This window comes from Neopsephotus bourkii, unplaced genomic scaffold (genome assembly GCF_033783945.1).
Source record: "Neopsephotus bourkii isolate Nb327-2 ecotype Australia unplaced genomic scaffold, CSIRO-AGI_Nbou_v1 NB_1067, whole genome shotgun sequence".
NCBI lineage: Eukaryota > Metazoa > Chordata > Aves > Psittaciformes > Psittacidae > Neopsephotus > Neopsephotus bourkii.
This window is the reverse complement of record NW_026901555.1, coordinates 4,047,520-4,068,225: the sequence shown is the minus strand read 5'-3', so window position 1 is coordinate 4,068,225 and position 20,706 is coordinate 4,047,520. Positions and strand designations below refer to the sequence as shown.

General features: G+C 51.5%; 1 protein-coding gene and 1 long non-coding RNA gene across 2 annotated transcripts in view; both read left to right on the top strand.

The window, feature by feature from the left end:
• The window catches only part of LOC133216902 (uncharacterized), a 448,875-nt gene that overhangs the window by 162,260 nt on the left and 265,909 nt on the right, over positions 1–20,706 (top strand). The window lies entirely within an intron of this gene.
• Positions 1,080–20,706, top strand: part of AR (androgen receptor) — a 50,223-nt gene continuing 30,596 nt past the window's right edge. Inside the window, exon 1 of the mRNA XM_061361977.1 lies at positions 1,080–2,275. Within this exon, the coding sequence (XP_061217961.1) occupies positions 1,305–2,275 (971 nt within the window). The 5' untranslated portion in view covers positions 1,080–1,304. The remainder of the gene's footprint in view (positions 2,276–20,706) is intronic.

The following is a 20,706-nucleotide window of genomic DNA, read 5'->3' as shown; positions in this document are numbered from 1 at the left end:
GTTACAGTGCATCCCTCTGTTTTTGCCTTTTCAGCTTTTAGCCATGCTTCTCTATCACTTCAGGTGCTATATTACGTGTCATTAAAAACCAGCTTGGAGCTTCATGCAGACTGAAAGCCCACAGGATTTCTCCATAAATTGCCTTCTCCAGCCACGCTGCTGATAGATGTGGGGCTCCAGCCGCTCAGAGCACGCTGACAGATTGCGCTTGGCTGTACTTGGGATTTTTATTTTTATCTTCTACAGCTTGTAAAAATACTTTTAAAGGACTGTACAGGATTCTTCATTTTCCCAACTGGCTCCATTTCTCCATTTACAACACGTTATTACTTTCCCTTTATCTCCAAAGGGACTGAAATTAATGGGCTTATTTTAAGCTACCTCAAATGACTGAGTCCATTACCAGGTTGCCTGGGAATGGCACCTACTAGAAGTTGCTTGAGGACTCTTAATTACAGGACCAGCAAGGGGAGCTCAAGCCTTGTTTATGGTAGGTCCTACACTAATTATGTCTGCTGGCGAGGTCATCGTCAGCCTGATGCGTGACCAGGCCGGTGGTACACCGGTCTGCTGGGTCTCGACGGGGATGGCTGCCGTAGGACGGGGACAGGGGCACAACCTCTGTGCCCAGGAGGCAGAGGGGCCGCTGGAGCCTCAGCCGGGCTCGGGCGGAGGGAGCTGCTGAGCTCCAACATCGCAGCGCACAGCGAAAACGAGCGTTTTCCTGCTAATCCCGCTCAACGGCGCGCACCGCGCCACCCGGGGCAGGCGGAGCCGCGAACGGAGAGGAGCCCCCCAGCGGGGCCGCCTACCGGGGAACGGGCACCAGGGACCGCGGCAGCCGCGCCGCGCAGCTCGTCCCGTCCGGTCCGGTCCCGCTCCGCCCGCGGGGGCCGGCACCGCTGAAGGCGCCGAGCCGAGAAATTGCAGCGGACGCCGGGGGCGGCGCTGCGGGTCCGCGCTGCTCCAGAGCCGAGCCGCGGGCAGGGCGAGCGCGCTTCGGCCCTGCCGGGACACCGGGGAGTTCCCGGACTGGCCCCGCTCCGCTGGGCGGTCCCCCCCCCCCCCGCCGCTCCGCCTCCCGCAGGCACCTGCCCGCTCTGCCGGCTGCAACTTTCGCTGCCTGTTCCGCGCCCCGAGCACCCTGTCCAGTGCTTCGGCGGGGATGGACGCCGCGGGGCCGCGCCGCTGCTAACCGGTACGGCGGGCGGGCGGCTGGGGAGCTGCTGCCGGGGCTCTCCGGCTTCGCCCTGCCTGCCGCTGCTGTTTCCGCTGCCACCTTCGCTGCCCCACGCTCAGCGGGCATGGAGGTCCAGCTGGGGGTTGGCCGCGTCTACCCGCGGGCGGGCGGCAGGACCTTCCGCGGGGCTTTCCAGAGCTTTTTCCAGAGCGTGTGCGAGGCTTTCCAGGAGCCGCGGGAGGAGCCCGGCGCCGGCCAGCAGCCCTGCCCGCCGAGCCCCCGGCCGCCTTGCTCGCCCTCCTGCCTGCCACCCCAGGAGCCCCGCGACGCCGGGAAAGCGGTGCCGGCGCGCGGCGCTGCCGTGGGCTCCTCTTTTCCCTGCTCCGGCGAGATGAGGGAGCTGCTGGGCGAGACGGGCGCGATGCCGCTGCTGCCGGCGCCCGAAGCCGAGCCGGCGCCCAAGGAGGACCCGCTGGGCGACAGCGCCAGGCAGCTCTGCAGGGCCGTGTCTGCCTCCATGGGCCTGGCCCTAGAGGCACCGACCGAGCCGCTGACCCGGGAGGACTGCATGTTCGCGCTGCCCGCCGGGCCAACCCGGACCCCTCGCCCGGCCGGCGGGGACCCGCCGCAGGCACCGCCCGCTCCGGCCGCCTTCGCGGGGGCCGGGGCTGCCCTGGCCGTCGATGTCCCCGCCGGACCGGAGCTCTGTCACGGCTCCCCGGAGCCCGCAGCGCGGCCCGCCCCCGGCCTTCGCCTGCCGCCGCCCGCCCGCGTCAAGCTGGAGAGCCCGCCGGGGCCGGCGGCGGGCGGCAGCTGGGGCAACGTGTGCCGCTACGGCACCGAAATGGCCCCTCCGGGCCCCGCGCCGCCCTGGCCCGCCTTTCTCATCGAGGAGGGGCCGCTGTACGGGCCCTGCGCCGAGCCGCCCGCCGGGCCCCTCGGTTGCGGGCGCGGGCTGGCCGCGGAGACCGCCGAGTTCCCCGCCGACACCTGGTTCCCGGCGGGCCGGGCGCCCTTCGCCGTCCCGGCCGCCTGCATCAAGAGCGAGCTGGAGCCCTGGACCGAGGGCTACGCCGGCGCCTACGGCGATGTCCGGTGAGTACTTACGTCCCGCTGGCACCCCGTACTCCGCATCCCCTGTCCCTCATCCCGCCGGCACCGCGTACCCTGCACCGTATCCATCAGTATCATGTATCCGCATGGCACCCACACTCCACACCCCGTCTTGCAGCTGCTTCGCGGCGGGTCCGAGCACCTCTGACCCTGCTGCCCCAGCTTGGTTCGCATTTCCCCTGTCGGAGGCTTGCCGAGCCGTAACCGAGTTGCTACCTCTTGTGCCTAATTAGCTACAATTATACCAGAAATACCGCGCTCAACTCTCGGAATTCCCCGCCGTCCCCTTACGGCTGATTGCATTTATCCCGTTTCATTGCACCTCTGTTATCCCCCTTCCCTCGGCTGCGGTAAGTGTGCAAGAATCGGGGAGCTGCGCTTGAAGCACGGACCGATGGTTGAGGTCGACTTAAAATTCCCCCTGCGCTTCCCTCAGCTGTGAGCCAGACGCGTGGAGAATGAGCCGACCTGAAACTGCTGGTGTATAGGCAGAGAAATACTGCCTGGGCTTTGAAGCTTTGGTCTAAATACAGATAGAAAATGCCTTTTAACATAGGGATAGAAAAGTATTTAGATGTACAGCATCTGTACATCTAAGCATCCTGTAGCAGAGGATGAAAGGTTTGTTTGAGAAGGATTCAATGAAAAGCTATGTTTTTCTTTTTTTCTGGTGAATTAACCTCAAAGAAGGAGACTACCTGTCCCTGTGAAATAGGTATACATCATAACCCACTGGGCATGCTGCCTCGGCACCTCTCATCGTGGCTAACTATGTTACTGCACCAGGGAATGGCCACAGCTGATGGAAGCTGGAATGGGGGGGGGGGGTGTGTGACCCTGGCCGCAGGTGGTTGATATGGACTCAGCTGGGTTTTGCATCGGTGGAGGGCCATGTCAAAGTGCTCACTGTGAGGAGCTGTGAGGGGAGCAAAGATTAAAATGAGCAATTAGACTTTCCCTTTAAATAAGCACAGGACAGCTGCTCATGCTTCTGTGCTTGTTCTGCTTTAAAAAGCTCACAGCTTTATTTGGGGAGTGGTAATTATCATCCACTCAGTAATTTACCTGTGGATTTTATGAAGAAGTTGAGGGCTTGGCAAAAAAACAACAACAACACAAAACCATAAAAGTAAGGAGAGGTACAAGTGAGTCCGGCTGCGAGTGTTGTACCAGGGCAGGAGCCATGTGTGTCTTCTGCTGGGGTCTGGATAAATCTCTGCTGAAATCAGTGCAGAGTGAGTGGGGGTGAATAAAGTTGGAAGAGCTCAGCTGCCCCAGTGCTGGCAGTGGATGATGCAGGTTTTGGTAGCAGGAGGCTCAGCCTTGGCCATGGTTTGTTTGCCTGTGAAGCCTGTGCAGTCAAATCCTGTACAGAGGGTAACACTGTGTTAACAAACACTGGTTTGGGCTGGTGTGGTGGTCGGGCAGGGAGCCGCATGAGCTGGGCCTGGCCAACAGGTGAATTTTGCCCCAGTCTTGTCTTAGAGATAAATGGCGTCTCTCTCATTCCCATGGGAAGTGCTGTATCTTCCTCTTCCTCATGGCTCAGTTCAGCATGCTCTGTCTCTGTCCTCGTTTCCCTGGCATGGTGGTTCTGGAGGGTCTGTGCTGCTGCTGGCAAGCTTCTGCCATGGTTGTGAAGTCAGAGTTAGCACAGCAAACTGTCAAAATACCAATACGTGTCCTTTGAACTGCATCACTAACAGCTGCTGCCAGGGCATGAGGGACTCAAAGTGCTAATACCCTGTGTTCATGTGCGGTTTCAAAATGCCGAAAGGAAAGCAGAACGCTTCTTTGTGGTGTTGAAGATACATGTGTCATTGCTGCCGGGTTTGTATTTCATCCTAGCAAAAACTCCATTAAGTTTACACTGTGCTGCCTGTCAGTTGCTGTGGCTTTTAATTTTCCCATGGATAAGATATAGACACCCCTCACAGAGCCAGCGCAGTGAGCAGTATCTGCTGAAGCTGATGGCAGCAGGTCCTGTACCAGCTTCTCAGGCAGCAATGCTTGTGAGGGAAAAGGGTCACTGCAGCTAAATCACTTTATAGCAAAGTTCCCTCACTGAAGGCTCCTCTGTTTTGGACCTGTACTCCCCCGCTAGCTCCTAGTGCTGGATTCCAGATCCTGCCCTGTGTGGCACTGCATAGAAAGCTTTACCCTCTCAGCCTGGGAAAATGTGGTATCAGCGTTTTCTCTGGGAGCAGTGGGGGCATTTCTGCAGCTCGCTGCAACTCCACCAGCCTAAGGAGATCTCGCTGCAGATCCCTGTGCCATGGCAGTGCTGGCAGCAGTAGCTGCAGGCGCAACCCACTCTCCTTTGAAGAATAAGGAGCATTTTAAGGTGTGTTGCTCTAAGTTCTTTCCCTTTTTAAATGGTCCTGGTTTGTGCTAGTGGGATCACATGTCTTCCCTCCGAGGTGAGCCTCTCTCTGAAACCCCAGCTCTGCCCTGGTGCAGTCTAGGTTAGGTTTAGATAAGCTGGTTTAGAGACAAACACCCCCCAAATGTATGACACTAAAGCATGAACGGTTTCTTAATGTCTGGGGGGAATTGTTTACATTTTTCCTTTGTATAAACTACCACCAGTTTCAGTTCTAGGGTTCCAAGTAGAAGCGTTTACCTCTGAAGCCATGAGAGAGGGAGGCCGGGCTGCTTCATGGGTCATGCATAGAAAATCGGGTGCTGGCTTCCACCTCAGTGTGGGATGTTCACAGCTCATGTAACAAACCTTGTGCAGTATCAGGGACTGCCTCAGATCCAGCGGGACTGAACCGAAGTGCCCTGAGGGGAGCACTCCTGGCCTGTCCATGGGGTGGTTGGTGGTCTCCAGGCACAGGGTACAGTGGGGTGCAGTGTAGCATGGCATCTTGGACCACATGGATCCATGACTGCTCGCTGGCCCTTTGGTGGGGAGGGATTTGTCAGGGTTTAGAGCCACTGAAGCATTGTACATGAGACTTACACAGGAGGCAAAGTAGGCATTATCCCAATTTGTTTTAATTTAAAGCTTTTGATATGGTGTACCTGATTGGGCCAGTAATGCTTATGTATAATTAGCAAATTAATCCAAGCTTTTGTTAGCTGTGGACTCATAGCTGTTTATTTTTGTGCTCTGGTTATTGCATATTTACTACCAGCAGTCTTGGAAGTAACTAAATAACCTGTTTCAAGTGTGAGATGCAGCATTGATAGAATAAATCCAAGGTAATAGCATCAAAAGGACTCCTCAGACCAAAACACACTGGCAGGTAAGTGGCGTGGGCCTGTTTGGTTTGAGCTAAAATGGAATCAAAGAAGGAGCTATTGCTGAAGCAGTGGAAACAGGCGATACAGGAATTCAGAGGATAACTGTATGAGGGAAGTCTAGCTGTCCGTGCTTTCAGATGGGATTTAAGTGGCATTTGTGGTTACTACTGTTACCTGTTTGGTATCCCTGTGTCTGGTGGTCACACCTACCTGCAGATTCCTTTCTTCAGTTTGGATGTAATCCGCCTGGGCGAGTGCCGGGTGTTTATGCATCACCTGCCATAATGACTGCATAATCCTTTTGTGGCCAGCTATGTAATTGTGATACCTCTACAGATAATACCTGTACCAATTTCTGCTTACTGAAGGAGGAGAACAGATTCCAATAATAGGGTCAAGGGTGGGTTACTGCACTAACAGATGGGACAAGAGTGGCTGTTCTCCAGGCTGGCCTTAGCCCCTGGGAGGGTCTGGGGACACTCAGCTCTTTGCAGGCATGACTCGGAGCCCTTGGGAAGGGGGTGACCCTCTCACCAGCCATTTGTCTGTATAACCTTTCTGCTCAAGCAGATGGTGATGTTAAGTAAATATTTCTGTGGAAAGCAAGCCATGCCAGGAAGCCCACCCCTTTGGCCAGCTTCGTAATAAGTACTTCTGTTCTGCAGATGCTGGTACGGATCCACAGATGGGAAGCCTTGGGAGGCTGGGAAAGTTGTGCTAAAGCTTTCTGATGGTTCCTGATAAAAAGAAAAGAGAAAGTACAGAATGAAATTCTTCCTCCTCTCAATTCTTGTCCCTAACGACAGGCACGATAAGGTTGGTTTAAACACAGAATAAAATGCCAGTCCTGCACCAGCGCTGTGTCTGGTTTAGAGAACTCAAGACTACTTTAAATGTGATGTTCCCAGGCTGTGTCAAGATGCTTATCAGTCACAGCTGGAGTTAAGGCTGTGAAGCGAGTGATACGCTGAGACCAGGTAACTGGAGTAGCCGGGTTGTTGAAGCTCTGCTCAAGTCATATTCCTGGAGGACAGAGGCAGGTGCAGTGAACCCCATGTGTATGAGGGAGCGTGGCACGACAGGCAGCTCCCCACACAGCCCTGGGAGCACAGCCACCGCGGCTCCTTCCCTTGCTGCTGAGAGCTGCTCACTGAAGAGCTGAGACACGTGAGCCAAAGCTTGTCTATTTTCTACCACACTTACCTTGTTCGCTTGTTTTAACTGCGTTTCGAGGGTGCTGATTTAGATCAGGCTTTGCTGTGAGTTAGTTTTCATTTAAACTCATAGATGAGACTATCCTTTCAGTGGTGTGAGGGCAGGAGGGCCCTTTGCAAAGATGGGCTGTTTGGCTTGGTGCTGGGCACATCCGAGTCTGCTCCAGGAGCCTGTGTTCTGCTGGTGGGACGCATGCAGGGGGACTGGCTGTTTCATCCTGAAGATGCCCAGAGCCTCCCAGAAAACCCTCTGGACTGGCAGGACCACAGCCTGTGTGTTACCGCACTGGCTGAGCCCATGGGCATTGAAAAGGTATTGATACTTTCAATCCTCGCTCCGGTCTGTGTATGCCCAGTGCCATGCTGGAGGTGAAAGCTCTGTCCAAGGGGCTGGCACCGCCCTTTCCTTTGCTGTTAAATTGGGATTTATGTCTGTGGTAGTGGATGAAGGAAGGATAACAGTTTCCAGTGTTATTTATTTTCCAGCTTGCTCCTTCCACACAACTGATGTTTGGTTCTGGGGTTTCTTCGTATGTGCACAGCTTATACCAACTATCATAAAATGGTCTCTTCTTTTTCCCCTCCCTCTTCGATCTGTCCCTCCCTCTCTTGCTGGTTCTCCCACTCTCCAGCTGTCCCTTTTCCATTGGAAAGGGGAGATGCGTTGCCTTGTTAAGGATAGGCTATGGAGGGCATACATGCTCCGTGGGGTTGTATGTGAGACCGGCCACGCCACTCCTGCAACACAAAGCATCTCTTTGCCTTTTCACCGATTCATTATAAAACTGTTCAAGGACAGAATTTGATCCATCCTCTTCTGCCCATGTCTTGGCTTTTTGTACTCTTGTACCATATGGAAACTGGTTCCAAAGTCTCATGCTTGATAGCAGCAGTGATTACTTCTCCCCCTCCCTGTTTCTTTTAAGTGCTGGTTGCAACAGTAGGGTGAGTTCTACATGATACTTCGCATGGAAAATACTAGCTAAGAATTCAGGCAACTTCATGAGAGAAATAATGCATAGAAAGCTTTAAAAGCATTGGTGAATTTGAGTTATACTGGCATTCAGTGTGCTCTGGCCTGAATTAACTGAGGATTTCAGGCCAGGAAGCTGTGAAAGATTTGCCCATGACATCTGTTCTCCTATGTGTACAGCTTTTGTGTTTTATCCTGCTGCTTGCAGCATTTGCCGGGATTTGTTACACAGGTGATAGCTGTGCTTCATGTTACTTTTTGGGTGTTCCTATTATGAGAACTTCATTCCAGCCAAAGAGAGCTGGTTAAAAATTGTTTGTGATTTCGTGATGGTTTTTTTGAGGGCTGAAGGGCAATATATGTCAAAATACTGATTGTGACTGAGAGAGAAAGCATGTGTTGTAGGCCATGTAGGATCCTCTGGCTTTGTACATTGCTATGCCTGGAAGAAAACTGAACCTGGTGCACAGTTGTGCCTTTCCACATGCATTCCATTTTTGCAAGGCTGGGGTAATGGGCTCCAGCCCCTGGTGCAGGATGCCCGCCACAGGGATGGGCACCAGCCTCTGGACCAGGATCACCACTGCTGGGATGGGCACCAGCCTCCCAGGGCAGGATGGCCCCCTCCCTGAGAACAGCTCTTCCATGGGGCTGTTGCTGCACGTGGAGCAGGAGGATGATGCTGTTTCCGGTGGGCACCTGGCATCATGGCCATGCTTGGTGACCATCTGTCACCATGCTGTGGGCATCGTGGTGCGGCATGAGGCATACATGAGGGGCTGTACCACGCTGAGGAGCCCTGGAGCTGCTGGTGGGTTTGTGGGTGCTCGCATCAGGAGCATGCTGCTGCTGCCGGCGTGTCCGTGCGGCATGGAGAGGCAATTCCTGGAAGTCTCTGCCTCCCACCCCTGTCTTCAGACCGAGGAAAGTGTGGGACAATCTGGGCTAGAGTTAAGGCATAAACAGTGTAGCGAGGCAGTGAATGCTGGATGCCATCCACCACCAGCCGCCCCTCCGGACCGTGCGCAACTCCCCTCGCCTCCGCTGCAGGAACCCTCCAAGGCCACACTGCGCTCGGCAGGAGACAACAGCTCGCTGTGTCCGTGCCAGGATGGTGCCTCTCAATTGCATCTCCCAGGCAAAGGAAAGATAAAGGCCTGCAGTGCTTCGAGAGGGAATTTCAGACGGGTGGTTCAGGGAAAAAGCACAGTGAAAACTGGAGCTCATCGGAAGTCAGCGTCTCTGCATGGTGGGGAAAAGAGCCCTGTGCTCCTGAACTGGGAGGAAAGCCATAAACATTGCCATTTATTGCAGGAAGGAATCGCAGAGGTTCATGAAACATTGGGAGGTTGGGTGTTTTGTTGGGGTGGGGTTTTTTCACTCACATGGGAACATCTTTTTTTTGGTATGATGAAAGCAGTTCCATCTCACAGAGTTAAAAATACTTTGTAATAGAGAGCAGTATTCTTTGTATGTTTCTGTCATATCGCAGATTCGCATGGGGTGGGGGGGACCTCTGGAGATCATGCTACTTTTTATTATCTCAGCACTGAGCTTCATTTATATTTTTTACGTCACTGTTTATCAAAAGGCCGTCCTGTTTGCCAAGTCTGTATTGCCAGTTGTTATCCTAGCTGGCTTTCCGCCTGTGCTTGGCATCCTCACTAGAGGCTGTCCACAGACCTTCTCCACAGGCTGTTTAAGTTTGAAACGGATACTTTCTGCTTATGACTGTAGGCTAAAATTGCGAAGTTAAATACGAGGGGAAAAAGATGGTACTGTTTTATCATCCCATGGAACATTTTAAATTTATCAAACAGGCATTTACTGAAAGACAGCTATTCTGTGGGAGGCTTTTACTACTTCTAGTAAACCTTGTTTGTTTCTCTGAGCTGCTCTGCAGTCAAGGAAGTGAGCATCCTCTGCAACTGCACCTGGCTGGTGCATGGGAACTCAGGAGCAGCATCCCTGAATGTGCTGTACTGCTGTTATTGTTTATAGAGGTCCCGAGCAGCCTCTGCCCCTTGTCAGAACCCTCCTTTCCCTCCGTTACAATTCACAGGAATTTGTGACGTAATAACCCACTAAGCCTTACACCTCCACGTACCCCACAGGTTGTAGAGGAGGGGTTTGGTGTTTGCTATATTGCAATATGATCTACGTGCCTTGAGGGGCATCAGCTTTGTGTGTTTTGCTTTATTCTGTGTTCCTCTGCATTTTTGGGGTGTTAATAGTCTTGAACACATTCGCAAGTGGATAATAAAACAGCATGGCATTGTAAGCCAGACGGTAGCGTGAAGCAAGAAGCATTGGATGAACCTGGCTGCTTGAGGGGTGTATGAGATGTGGTCTTTTATTCCTCTTGCTCAGTTTACTTCAGCATTTTTGTGATTTAAGTGAATTTTCTTGGTTTTGAGGAATGTTTTCTGCAAACGGAACATCTGCTCAAGTAACCAACACAAAGCAAACGCCACAAAATCATCTTGGACAGGCCGTCTGACCTGTGCCTGCTGGGAAGCACTTCTCTGATGCCTTGGCAATGTGGTGACCTGACACACAGGGCATGGGCATCTTCCTTTGTTATTATGCTTTGGTAGGATGTGAGTATTTTTCAGAGTGAGCTTCCACCTTGGACAGACCCATTTCTATACTGTATTCATAGGAATGCAGCAATGGCAAAGTTTTCTGTGTGGGTACCAGATCCTTTCCGGCTCTTTCCTTCCCTCAAGAGAGCCAGGACACAAGATGCAAAAGAGAGAAATGTTCAATCTCCCGTTTCAGTGAAGCATTTACACCTTATAAATAATTAAGAGGCATATACAGGCATGTCAGCTCTTAATATCTGGCCAGTGCAGGCATGCCATCCTGTCTCTGCCTTCCTCCTGTTTTCAGTTGTATTTCAAACTGAACAGCAGGACTGCAGCTTCTTGTTGATGCCAGGGGCCGAGGTGGCTCTGGGCTGAACACTGGCACTGGTGGGGCACAGATGTAATGATAGGAGATGGCTGGTGGTCTTTTGGGAGTCCCTGCTTCAGCTGTACCTCCTGCTGCACTGGCTGGCATGGACACCATGCCAGGGAGTACCTGGAAGATGCTGTCTGGCTGATGCAAGTCCTGTGCGTGAATGCAGGAGTGCTGCAGGGTGCCTCTGGGCAAGAGAGCGGGCACAGGCCCCTGAGGTGTGGGCAGGGCAGAAGAGACCCCCATGCATTGAGTTACTGTGGGGAAAGGAGGTGAGATAAACCTCAGCTCAGCTGCAGTGGGGGGGCTGTGCTCTACCAGCCTGGCTGCCTTGGCATGGCATGGCAGGCATCACACCAGAGCTTTGGGGAAGCAGCCTCCAGACGGTCCATGGATCCCTGGGGACCTCTGGACTGCTTTAGTGGTCTGTGGAATATAATTGCCAGTTGTCTGTAGGTTTGGGTGTGCTGAACAGCGGGACTTGGCTGTGTCTGTGTGGAGGAGCCTTCCTGGCTTTTGGGTTGGAGTGACCTTGTCTGGCCTGGACTTGGTGACCTGGTGTTTGAGGCTGAATGCTGTGGGGAAGTCAGCCTCTGTTTGCTTTCCTGCCGTGGAGAAAAAGCAGTTTGGTCACTTTGGGATTTTCACTTGAAACAGACCAGTGGCCCCGGTGTGGATAGTGACTGCATGATGTGTGGACCATAGCTGGGTTTATTTTCTTTACCAGTAACAGTGGTACAATAATCTCATCAAAATAAAAAGGGACTGACCTAGTTGTCATGGCAAAGACTGGTGACAGAGGTTCTTATCCATATAGCTCTTCACTGCATCCACTGCTGTCTGTCGTCTCCAGTGATATGCTTGTGTTGCTCATCCGCATCTTAGCTCCTCTCCCAGCAGTGGGCACAGGAGGAGCACCGCGTGGCCAGATGCCTTCCTCTGCAGTGTGTGTTTGTGGGTTTATTCTGCCTCAAAAATAACGATTGTGACCCTGTTTTTTCTCATGAGTTCAGTGTATCCTCTAACAGTACTAAGAGCATTATCGGCAATAGTACTTTGTGCTTTTATGGCACTTTTCTTCTGCGGCGCTTACAGCCCAGCAGCAATTTGTTTAGCCTCCAGGCAACCATGAAAAATATGTATGACTCCTCTTCTGGAGATGATGGAGATGGGGTTTGTCACGAGCCGGTCTCTTTGGCAGCAGTTCCTCAGAACATACAACCTGCAGTGGTCTCTGGCAGTTATTTGAGGTGGGCTCCAGGGGGCCAGGCATGGGTTTGGTGCTTGGCTTTGCAAGGGAGTCCTGCACAAGTGTACTCATATGCTGGACTTTGCACCTTGGCAATAGTCCCATTTACTTTAGCAGACCCATATGCTGTCCCCAGGGATGCGTGACCCTGTCCAGCACTCAGACACCAGGACAGTATGCAGGAGTGAGGATACAGGGGTGCAGCATCTCATCTCAGGAGACCCAGACAGGAGCCTCTGCACTGCCTGGATGCCTGCAGGGGAGAGGGATGGTACCCGCAGGGGGGACAGGCTTGGCTTGGGCTGCTCTCTTGCCACTGCTTTTTTCCTGTTTATTGCAATCTGAGCAGAAGCCAGGAAAGAGCAAGATCACCCCATGCTCCTCTGCGGTTTGGAACTCCTCAGCCCCCCATCTGGGGAGGCCTCTTTAAACAATAAGAACAAAGTCAGATGCTGACTTGTCCTCAGAAGTGGTAAGATGATTTGTTGGGACACAGATGACAGCATCAGTGATTTTGCAGTATTATAAGTCATCTTAAAAATATAGCTAACCTCTACAGGTATTTATAGCTGCTGCCCTTTGCTGGAGCGGTGGGCACCCATCCTACTGGGGAATGAATTGGATGACGCCCAGCTCCTGGCGTCTCCAGTGCCTGTATGGGTGGATCACACCTTAAGCTCTGCACATCTCCTGGTGACTCTTCTGTGCAACCTAAAAGCAGCAAGTGGAGTATGCCATAATAAGTAAAAGCCTAACAGTCCCCAGTGAAGAGCCATGGATAAGCTCATGTTTAGGCTAGAAGGGCTCCACTGTGCTACCCAGAACGTGGGCTGTGTGATGCCATGGACCATGCTGAGCATCTCAAGATTGCAGGCTGCTGCTCCCAGAACAACTCTGAGAGCAAGAAATACATCTTAAATAAGGCTTAGACAGCCAGTGCAGCACCACCAGTGTTGGGAAAGCAGTAGTTTCTGTGCAGGGCATCCTTTGCTGCAAGAGCAAGGGAATGCTGCAAGCAGCCATCCTGCACAGCAGCCGGGGCGAGCAGCCTGGCATGCATGACTGTGTGTGACTGTAGGGATGGGTCTGCACCACGGAGAGATGGACTTTGGGACACACTCCCCATGTGCCTGGGCTGGCAGAGCCCTGGTCATGCCATGCAGAGCATGGAGAACTGCTCAAGTGCACCATACATTGTCCTGGCCACTGGTTGTGTGCTGGGCATGGCCAGAGCTGTAATGATTATCTTTTTTTAAGTCTTCATGCAGGTGACATTGGGATGGTGTCCTGGGATGCTGACCGCCTTATCCAGGGTGTCAGCACCTCACATGAAGCTCCAGTTGAGTTAAGCTGTAGCCCTGGCCATCTGATGGCAATGCCCATAAATGCCAGAAGGGAGGCTGCAGATTTCCCAAAATACACTTTAGAGCCTCCATGGGCCATACTCAGTCCCTGGGACAAGGTGAAAACATACTGGACTTAGCTGCTTTCCCTCCCCTCTGTGTTCCTACCAGTTGGGGAGGGCATTGGAGAGCTACCTCTTGCCTTCCAAAGGTAATCCTTCACTCATTTCTCTGGTGTTTTCTCACCAAAGCCTTCAGCAGTTTGCCTGGCGTTAACATGTTTTAGCTGCACTAGCTCCTTTGCTGGTTAGCAATGGCAGGAGAAATGCTCGACCTTGGCCTGTGTGCTGAGAACAGAGCCCAGGCACAAATTCTTGTATCAGTAGTTTCCTAGAGAAGGCTCCTGCCTCCTCCCTCTCCCCGTCTATCTGGAGCGGGCAGCAGCAGCGTCCGCACGTTTTCTGACGTGCCATTGGGGAGGGTTGGACAGCCTCTCTCGGCAGCTCCTCTTCCCTCTTATAAGAGAGAAGAGGAGAAAAGTAACTTAAGTGCAAATCAGGTTAATTTCTTTCGTCTGGATGGCAATTGGGTGCCTTAACTGGAAAATGAGATACTGTGTGTGAATATTATTTGGATGATCTACGTTCTTTCTTGGATCACGTGTGTGTGTGTTTGTGGGCACGTGTCCCTTCTACCTGCGGACACAGCATGTGGGTTTTGTATGCCTATCCTCTTCTTGTATAAATAACATCTTCATCCCTTGCCCCAGTGCCTGCAGCAGTCTGCCTGCAGACACCTTCTGTGGAGGAGATGTGGAGAAATGGGTGTTTGGCACCATACCCTCTGTGGGAAGGAGTGCTGGTGTGGGTTCCCCTAGCTGGAGGGGGCTCTGTGAGTCTCTGTGCATGGGCACCGTGGGGCTCGGTATGAAATCAGCATCACTTCTTCTCACTGTTCAGACCCAAAGTTGAGAACTAACCCTCCAGGTTCCCTTCCCTTCTCCGGCTGTCTGGAAGCACCAGCTCTATGCAGCTAGGCAGGTCTAGGTGGGACATGTCCAGCTCAGGTCTGAAGCCTGGAGCTGTGGGTCCTGCAAGGGCTATGTCCCCTCCTTGGCTGACTCCAGGCTTTGTCCCTGTGCGTGCTCGTATGGTTCAGATCATCTGAGGTTGTCCCAGTTAGATCAGCCTTTTCACATGGATTTAGTTTTTTGCTTTCAGTTATTTGCTTAGTTTTTATGTGCCCCCTGTGGTCTTTCCTTGATAATATGATTTTCCACTTGAAAAGAAATTTAGATGTGTTACTTCCCAATCTGCTCCCAAGTACCCAGGAACATCTTTAAATGATTAGGAAAAAAAATGATAGCATCACAGGGAATTTTTCCCTTTCTTGTTTACAGCAGAGCCCGTGCCAAATACCAGATCCTTGTTTCTTGGCCTTTTCAGAGGATGGCTTTGAAGGGGGAGCCAAGTGGGGAAGTGCTGGCGCACCTGCACATGCAGCATCCTCCCCTTGTAGCTGTGCTGAGGGTGGGATGAGACTGGGCTGAGGGTAGCAGCTAAGAGGGGCCTTGGGGCAGCAGTTCTCCCTTTGGTCAGCTCACCCTCTGTTTTGCCACGTTGGTGCTTAAACAGTTGAATTATGGCCTGAGTTGGAATAGTTGTCCATATCCTGGCAGGGGTAAGGTGGCAGCCTGAGGTTAGCAGGGCAGTGGGCCAGTCCCTCTGTGTGCTGCTTCTCAGCTGACAAAGGGGGCTCCGTGTGGCCTGTGGGATCCCCTGGGATCAGGGTGATCTGTTCGATCCTGGCCGGTGGAGAAGATGGGACTCTGCCTTCCCCATAGCCTCTGGCTTCCCAGGGCTTTGGGTTAAGGTGGGCACTTGGCTGCTTTGGCAGCTTTGTCCCAGGATGACTATCTTGCTGCTTGCTTAAAAAGAGAATTAAAAGAATGCTCTCAAGGCTAGGAGGCCTAAAATTAGATGTGGCATCTGTGTTTTGGTGGGCTTAAAACAAAACGATTTCAGGCTGCTTTCGTTCTTTGCCTGCTCGGAAGAGCAAGGCAGAGGCGAAGCAGAGGGTGCCAGGCTCCAAAGTGATTGCACAAGCACTTCAGCATTCTGAGGGCATTGCAGCCCTGCAGGGCTGGCATGTCTGCAAACTTCAGTGTCTGTCTGTGGTTTCAGGGGTACATCCTATGCACGAGAGTCCCCTGGGAGAAGCTAAGAGGTGCTGCTGCAAGGTTCTGCCCTCACTCTGTCCCAGGAAATGCTTTCAACTTCCAAAATGACAGGTCTGGCTTTTCTGTGCCTTGTGTCTCTAAAAGGGTGCACCACCATCAAGGCACTGTTTCCTTGTCTGTGCCAGGCTGGGATGTGCCCTGTGTTTGCTGAGTGTGCTGCCAACATTGGTACCAGCACAGCTCACTGCTCATCCTGTCCAGCCTCATGGGTGGATGTTGGCCAGTTGCTGCAGCGTGCTCAGGAATTTGCCTCTGCGTTGCTGTGTTGTTGAGATCAGGCCTAAGAGTGCCAAGAAGACCATAGATACGTGAAACCTTCATTATAACTTCTGTGTTTACTCCTTATGAGATGACTCAAAGCATGATCTGCTTTGAGGGCGTGGGCAGATGATATTGCGTAAGTTGTGAAGTCTCCTCTAGAAAACAACTGGTTTGCCAGCAGAGAGGAAGAGAAATTTTGGAGATACAGCTTCTGCCCGCTTCCAGACATAATAAGGAAAAGCATTTTTATGCCCCTGCAGCTGTGTCTCTGCAAAGATGCAGTTTTGGTATAAACATGCCTAAAAATAAACCCATCTGTGCCAGTAAGTTATGGGACCAGCTGAAGTTCCTACTGAGACCAGCCCAAAACTCCCACTGCAGGCTCTCAGCTACTGCATGCAGCTGTGTCAGCAGTGGGGCATGGCACAAGAGCTGGCATGGATGGTTGAGCCACTGTGGTGAGTCCCGGCATCCTGCTGCAGTACTGGGTGCTGCAGGACAGAGGGTGGGAGGCAGGAACCACTCTCTGAGCTGGATGTTTCTGTTTCTTCCTCTCTTCGCCATCCATCCCCAGAGCTGCTGTGCTTTGCTGGGAGGAGGAAGAGGAGGAGGGTGCTGGATCACCTGCAATGGGGAGGTGGGAGATACAGCAGCAGTGGTCCTCTGACAGACAGCAATGCTGCCTTATGCTTTGCTGCCTATGCTGGCAGGTCTTGCTTCGATGGTGTGCCTTCCCAGTTGGGTGCCTCCCACCTTAGTGGTATTTTGTGGTCTTCTCATTTTTAAATGCTAGATTTCTTGGTTGTCTGTCATCTGCCTGTTTTCAGCTCAAGCTTTATTCAGTAGAGAGATAAAAATGCAGAACTTGAGGCTTCAGTTTTTATAGCAGTATTTCCACTGCCAAATAAAGTGGGGAAAATATTATGTGTTTTAAATATCAGAGTCTGGAAAGGAATCCTGACATCTTTCAGCAGTCCAGCCAGGAGCCCTGTTCCAGCAGGTACTCTCTTCCAGGGCACAGCTGAAGGCAAGCTCCTCTGGTCTCTACCTCGGGGTTTCCATCACTGGAAACAGATCTCTGTGTTGGGTGACCATGGTGCTTCTGCAAGCCTCCCCTTGGTCCTGTTCCCTGCCTGTGAAAAGAAAAGTCTCAGAGCAGGTATTGTTCTACAAAGGCTTTGTGAGCAGGGGCTACTTCTCTGATTTATAAATGCAGTGCAGGCATTAAGATCCGTATCCAACAAAAACAAAAGAAACATTAATCAAGGTGTTTGGACGGGATGACCTTTGAAGTGCCCCTTCCAACCCAAACCATTCTATGATTCTATGAATCTGAACATGCAGGGTGTGCAGAGAGAGGAGCTCAGCCCCAGTTCTGCTGATCTCTGTGATTGTGCACCCTTGGCAAGTCCTTGTGGGGAGCCCCTTCTGCCCATGGAGTGCTGCATGGCTGCCATTTGAGGTGCAAGGAGCTGTGCTGTTGCCACGGCCAGCCATGGCTTTGGCAGTCTCTAGTGTCCCTTCACAGCTCCAGCACTCATGGGATGCTGAGGGTGGCTCTGGCTAGCGGAATCGAGCTGGCTCAGGCAGGGAGATGTTCTGTTTCCTCTGGAGATCTGTGCCACAGACTGAACATTGTGAGGAGCCACCAAGGAACTCGCATTGTCTTTTCCTGAGTGTTTAATAAATATCATCATGCTTAGTTTTCCAGAGGGAAAGATAAACGCCTTCTAGAAAAGCAGAGTGTTGTTAGTACGTTGTACTACATGCCTGTAATACCCTGCCAAGTACAGCCACAGCCAGGGTGCTTCCTGAGTGACTGTAAGCCAGCACTCCCTGGCTGGCACAACAGCGGTGTTTCTTGGAGCATGAAATTTATGGATCAAGAGCAACTCACTATTTGTGATTTTCTATATAGGCAGGTATTCTTTTTGCCAGCAGAGATGGATTTGAGAAGGGAAGATAATGGTGTGGGTTAAACTGACTAAAAAATATTAGTTGGGACAGGCTGTTTCTCTTGGGAAATGAGTCGGGCTCTCTGTGCACCGAGGACACCAAGGTCTTGTCCTTGGAGACTCCTGGTGCCTCTGCAGTCACCAGGACAATCTGGCGTACACCAATGACCTCGGGGTGCTCGTCAGGGCTGAAGCCTGCTTGCATTACTCTTGTTTTGCTTCTTGTCCCTTTTATGCTTCATAATTAGGTGAGTTCCCATCTTAAGTAACCTTGCAATACGGTTATGCCATCTCTTTGTAGACACCTCCTCTGTCTGAGGCAATCAAGTGCTTCATCTTCCCTAAGCCGATGTGTCAGCTGGAGATTGGGTTTGGAGGCAGAAGTTTTGGTCTCGGGTCTGTATACAAAATGCAGGCAGCAGCCTATCACAGGCTACCGGTGGGATGCAGAGGCTGCAGAGTGGCTTTGCATTTGCATACCTGCCTCCTTTCACCTTTTCAGCCTCATTTTCTGCTTCTTAGGGATGACTGGAAGCTGAGAGTTAGTGACAGTCATTAAAACTGGGAGACTTCCCAGTGGTTTGGGTTGTGTCGCAGCTTCTACCATCCATCCTGTTAACAGGTGTGTGCTGGCTCGGCTGGTTGGGTGGCAGTTTGGGAATAGCCCCCTTGCTGCTGTGGCAAAAGCTGCTCCAGAGGCCAAGGGCAGCCAGTTTCTGTGCAGCTCCAGGCTGGAGCCACCTTCTTGTGCAGAAGAGGGAAGCAAAACAAGAAAGGAGAGGTGGGGCTTCAGAATGTGCCTGGGACCCAAAAATAAACTGTCAGAAAGAGCAAATAGGATATTTGAAAAGAAAGGAAAAAAAAAAAAGTAATTTAATTTGGGAGATTTGAGAATGGTTGTGTGCATCTGTGTGTGTTGAAGTCATTTGTGCCCCATGGGTTGGGAAGCAGCCTTTGAGCTGTTGCCTGCTGCTGCTGTCCCTGGTGCCTGCTGCTGCCTTACCTGCTGCCTTCTCAGCTGGAGCACTGTTATTGGGAGGACCTTCTCCTGAGGGCATGCTGGTTCTGCCTGCCCTCATTGCCTGGGACGTTTAGAAAACCCACTGTCATCTGCTAATGTTTATTTAAATCTGATGAAGATCAAGTTCCCATGTATGTTTACCACAGACATGTCCCTGTTGTTCACACTGTGAGCTGTTCTCTGCTCTCTCAGAGATGCTATCTTGCCTTTGCCTCCAGCAGTTATACATGAAAACAAGGCATGGCCAGTTTAGAAACATCTTCAAGGACTATTTAGGAAAAGGAAATAAATTCAGTGTACAAGGCTGTGTGTTTATAGATTAAACTGCTCAAAGCATTTTAACAGATGGGACACTTTAAAGTTGCCGTGCAGGCCTTATTATCGGAATCAGTGTGGCTTAGTGGCTGTGGGTTGAAGAGTCAGTTCAGCTCTGTCTGAAGCTAGTAGTGAAACACGACCGTGCAAGACAATGGGAGATCCTTGCCTGAAGCAAACAGTTGAGCTCTTATCTAAGAGTGGGTCTTGCACCTTGCTGTGATTCATAGACCATGAACCCATAAATCCATGGCTCCAGGCATGAGCCACCCAACATCACTGGTGGAAAGCCCATTATTTTTAATACTTCGTTTGAAAATGTCATGCACAGACAATGCCATTTTAAAGGCAACGTTTACAACTGATAACATTGCAGTATCTCAGAAATGGCAGTTTTTGAAGTGACTGTGCAGGATTCTGCATTAGCCGAGTTTGTGTGCAAGTGCCTGTTCAGTTCATGGCTCAGCATCTTCTTGAGCAGTATGGACAGCCAGATTTTTAGATAGGGTGTTGTGAAGGTACAAACACTTTCCCCAAAGGGCAAGGTGTGTGACCAACAGTGCTCTACCCTGGGGATTCCCAGCTGATAGCTGGTTGGGCTGGGATGAGCTGGGGTGCGTGGCAGCCACTGTGGGTGGGCAGGCAAATCCTGATCAGGGATGCTCCAATCTGAGCAGTCAGGAAGTGAGCTGATGCCACAAGGAGGTTGTACCAGCTGTCAAGGCACAGCCTTGTCAAGAATAGTACTGCAGCATTTCAGTTTGGTCTGGTGCAACTCTTTGTGTAATTTTAACATGAAAAATGTAGTCAAATTGAAGAGCGAAGGAGGTGCTAATTGTGTTTGTTCTGGTATGCCAGACTGATGGAAAACAGCATAAGGAATATGTATTGTATTATATTAACGTAGTGAATTGATTAGCAAGTTAATCTTATTCAGTCAGGTATGCGTAGACTGCAGAAACAATGCAGATAAAGCTGCACACACACTTTTTCATGGTCTCTTGTAAGTTGGAAGTTGTCAGGGGAGGGCAGCTGTGCCTTGGCTCCTCTTGGGTAGGCTGTGCTCTGTATTGTCAAGGTGGAAACTTTCTTTGTGGGTTATAAAAAGTGGTTGGCTTCTCTTTTATCCATGATCGCCCTTGTTTTTCAGGGTGTGTTGTGAAATCCGCACTGTACAGTGAAAGTAATTATTGACAAAAAAACTGCAGAATCATAGTTCCTATTCTTTAGCAATACCTGCATGTGGCAGGAGCTCTATAGACTCCCCATTTCCTCAGAGAACCCTTCTGAAAGGACAGTAAAATCTCTTTCTATAGCCAGAAGAGAGATACCGAGGTTGTTTTTTCTCTCCCCTGAAAACCACCATGCTCCACTATGAGCAGAACTGACCTTGGCCTTCAAGCCGTGCACCAGGGCTGGAATCTCTGCTTGACGTCACCACTGCAGCAGTTGTGTCTCCCTGTGCCACACTATCTCTTTGCTTTGGGTTTCTGAGGCACCGTGACACTTGCCATGCAGTATGCAAACTACAGTCATGCATTCTGGAACATTCCAGGAGGTGCTCGAGGCTTTGTTTTGGCTGGTCACGGTGTTCCTGGTGGCTTTGTGGGGTGGGTGTGATCAGCAGGTACTG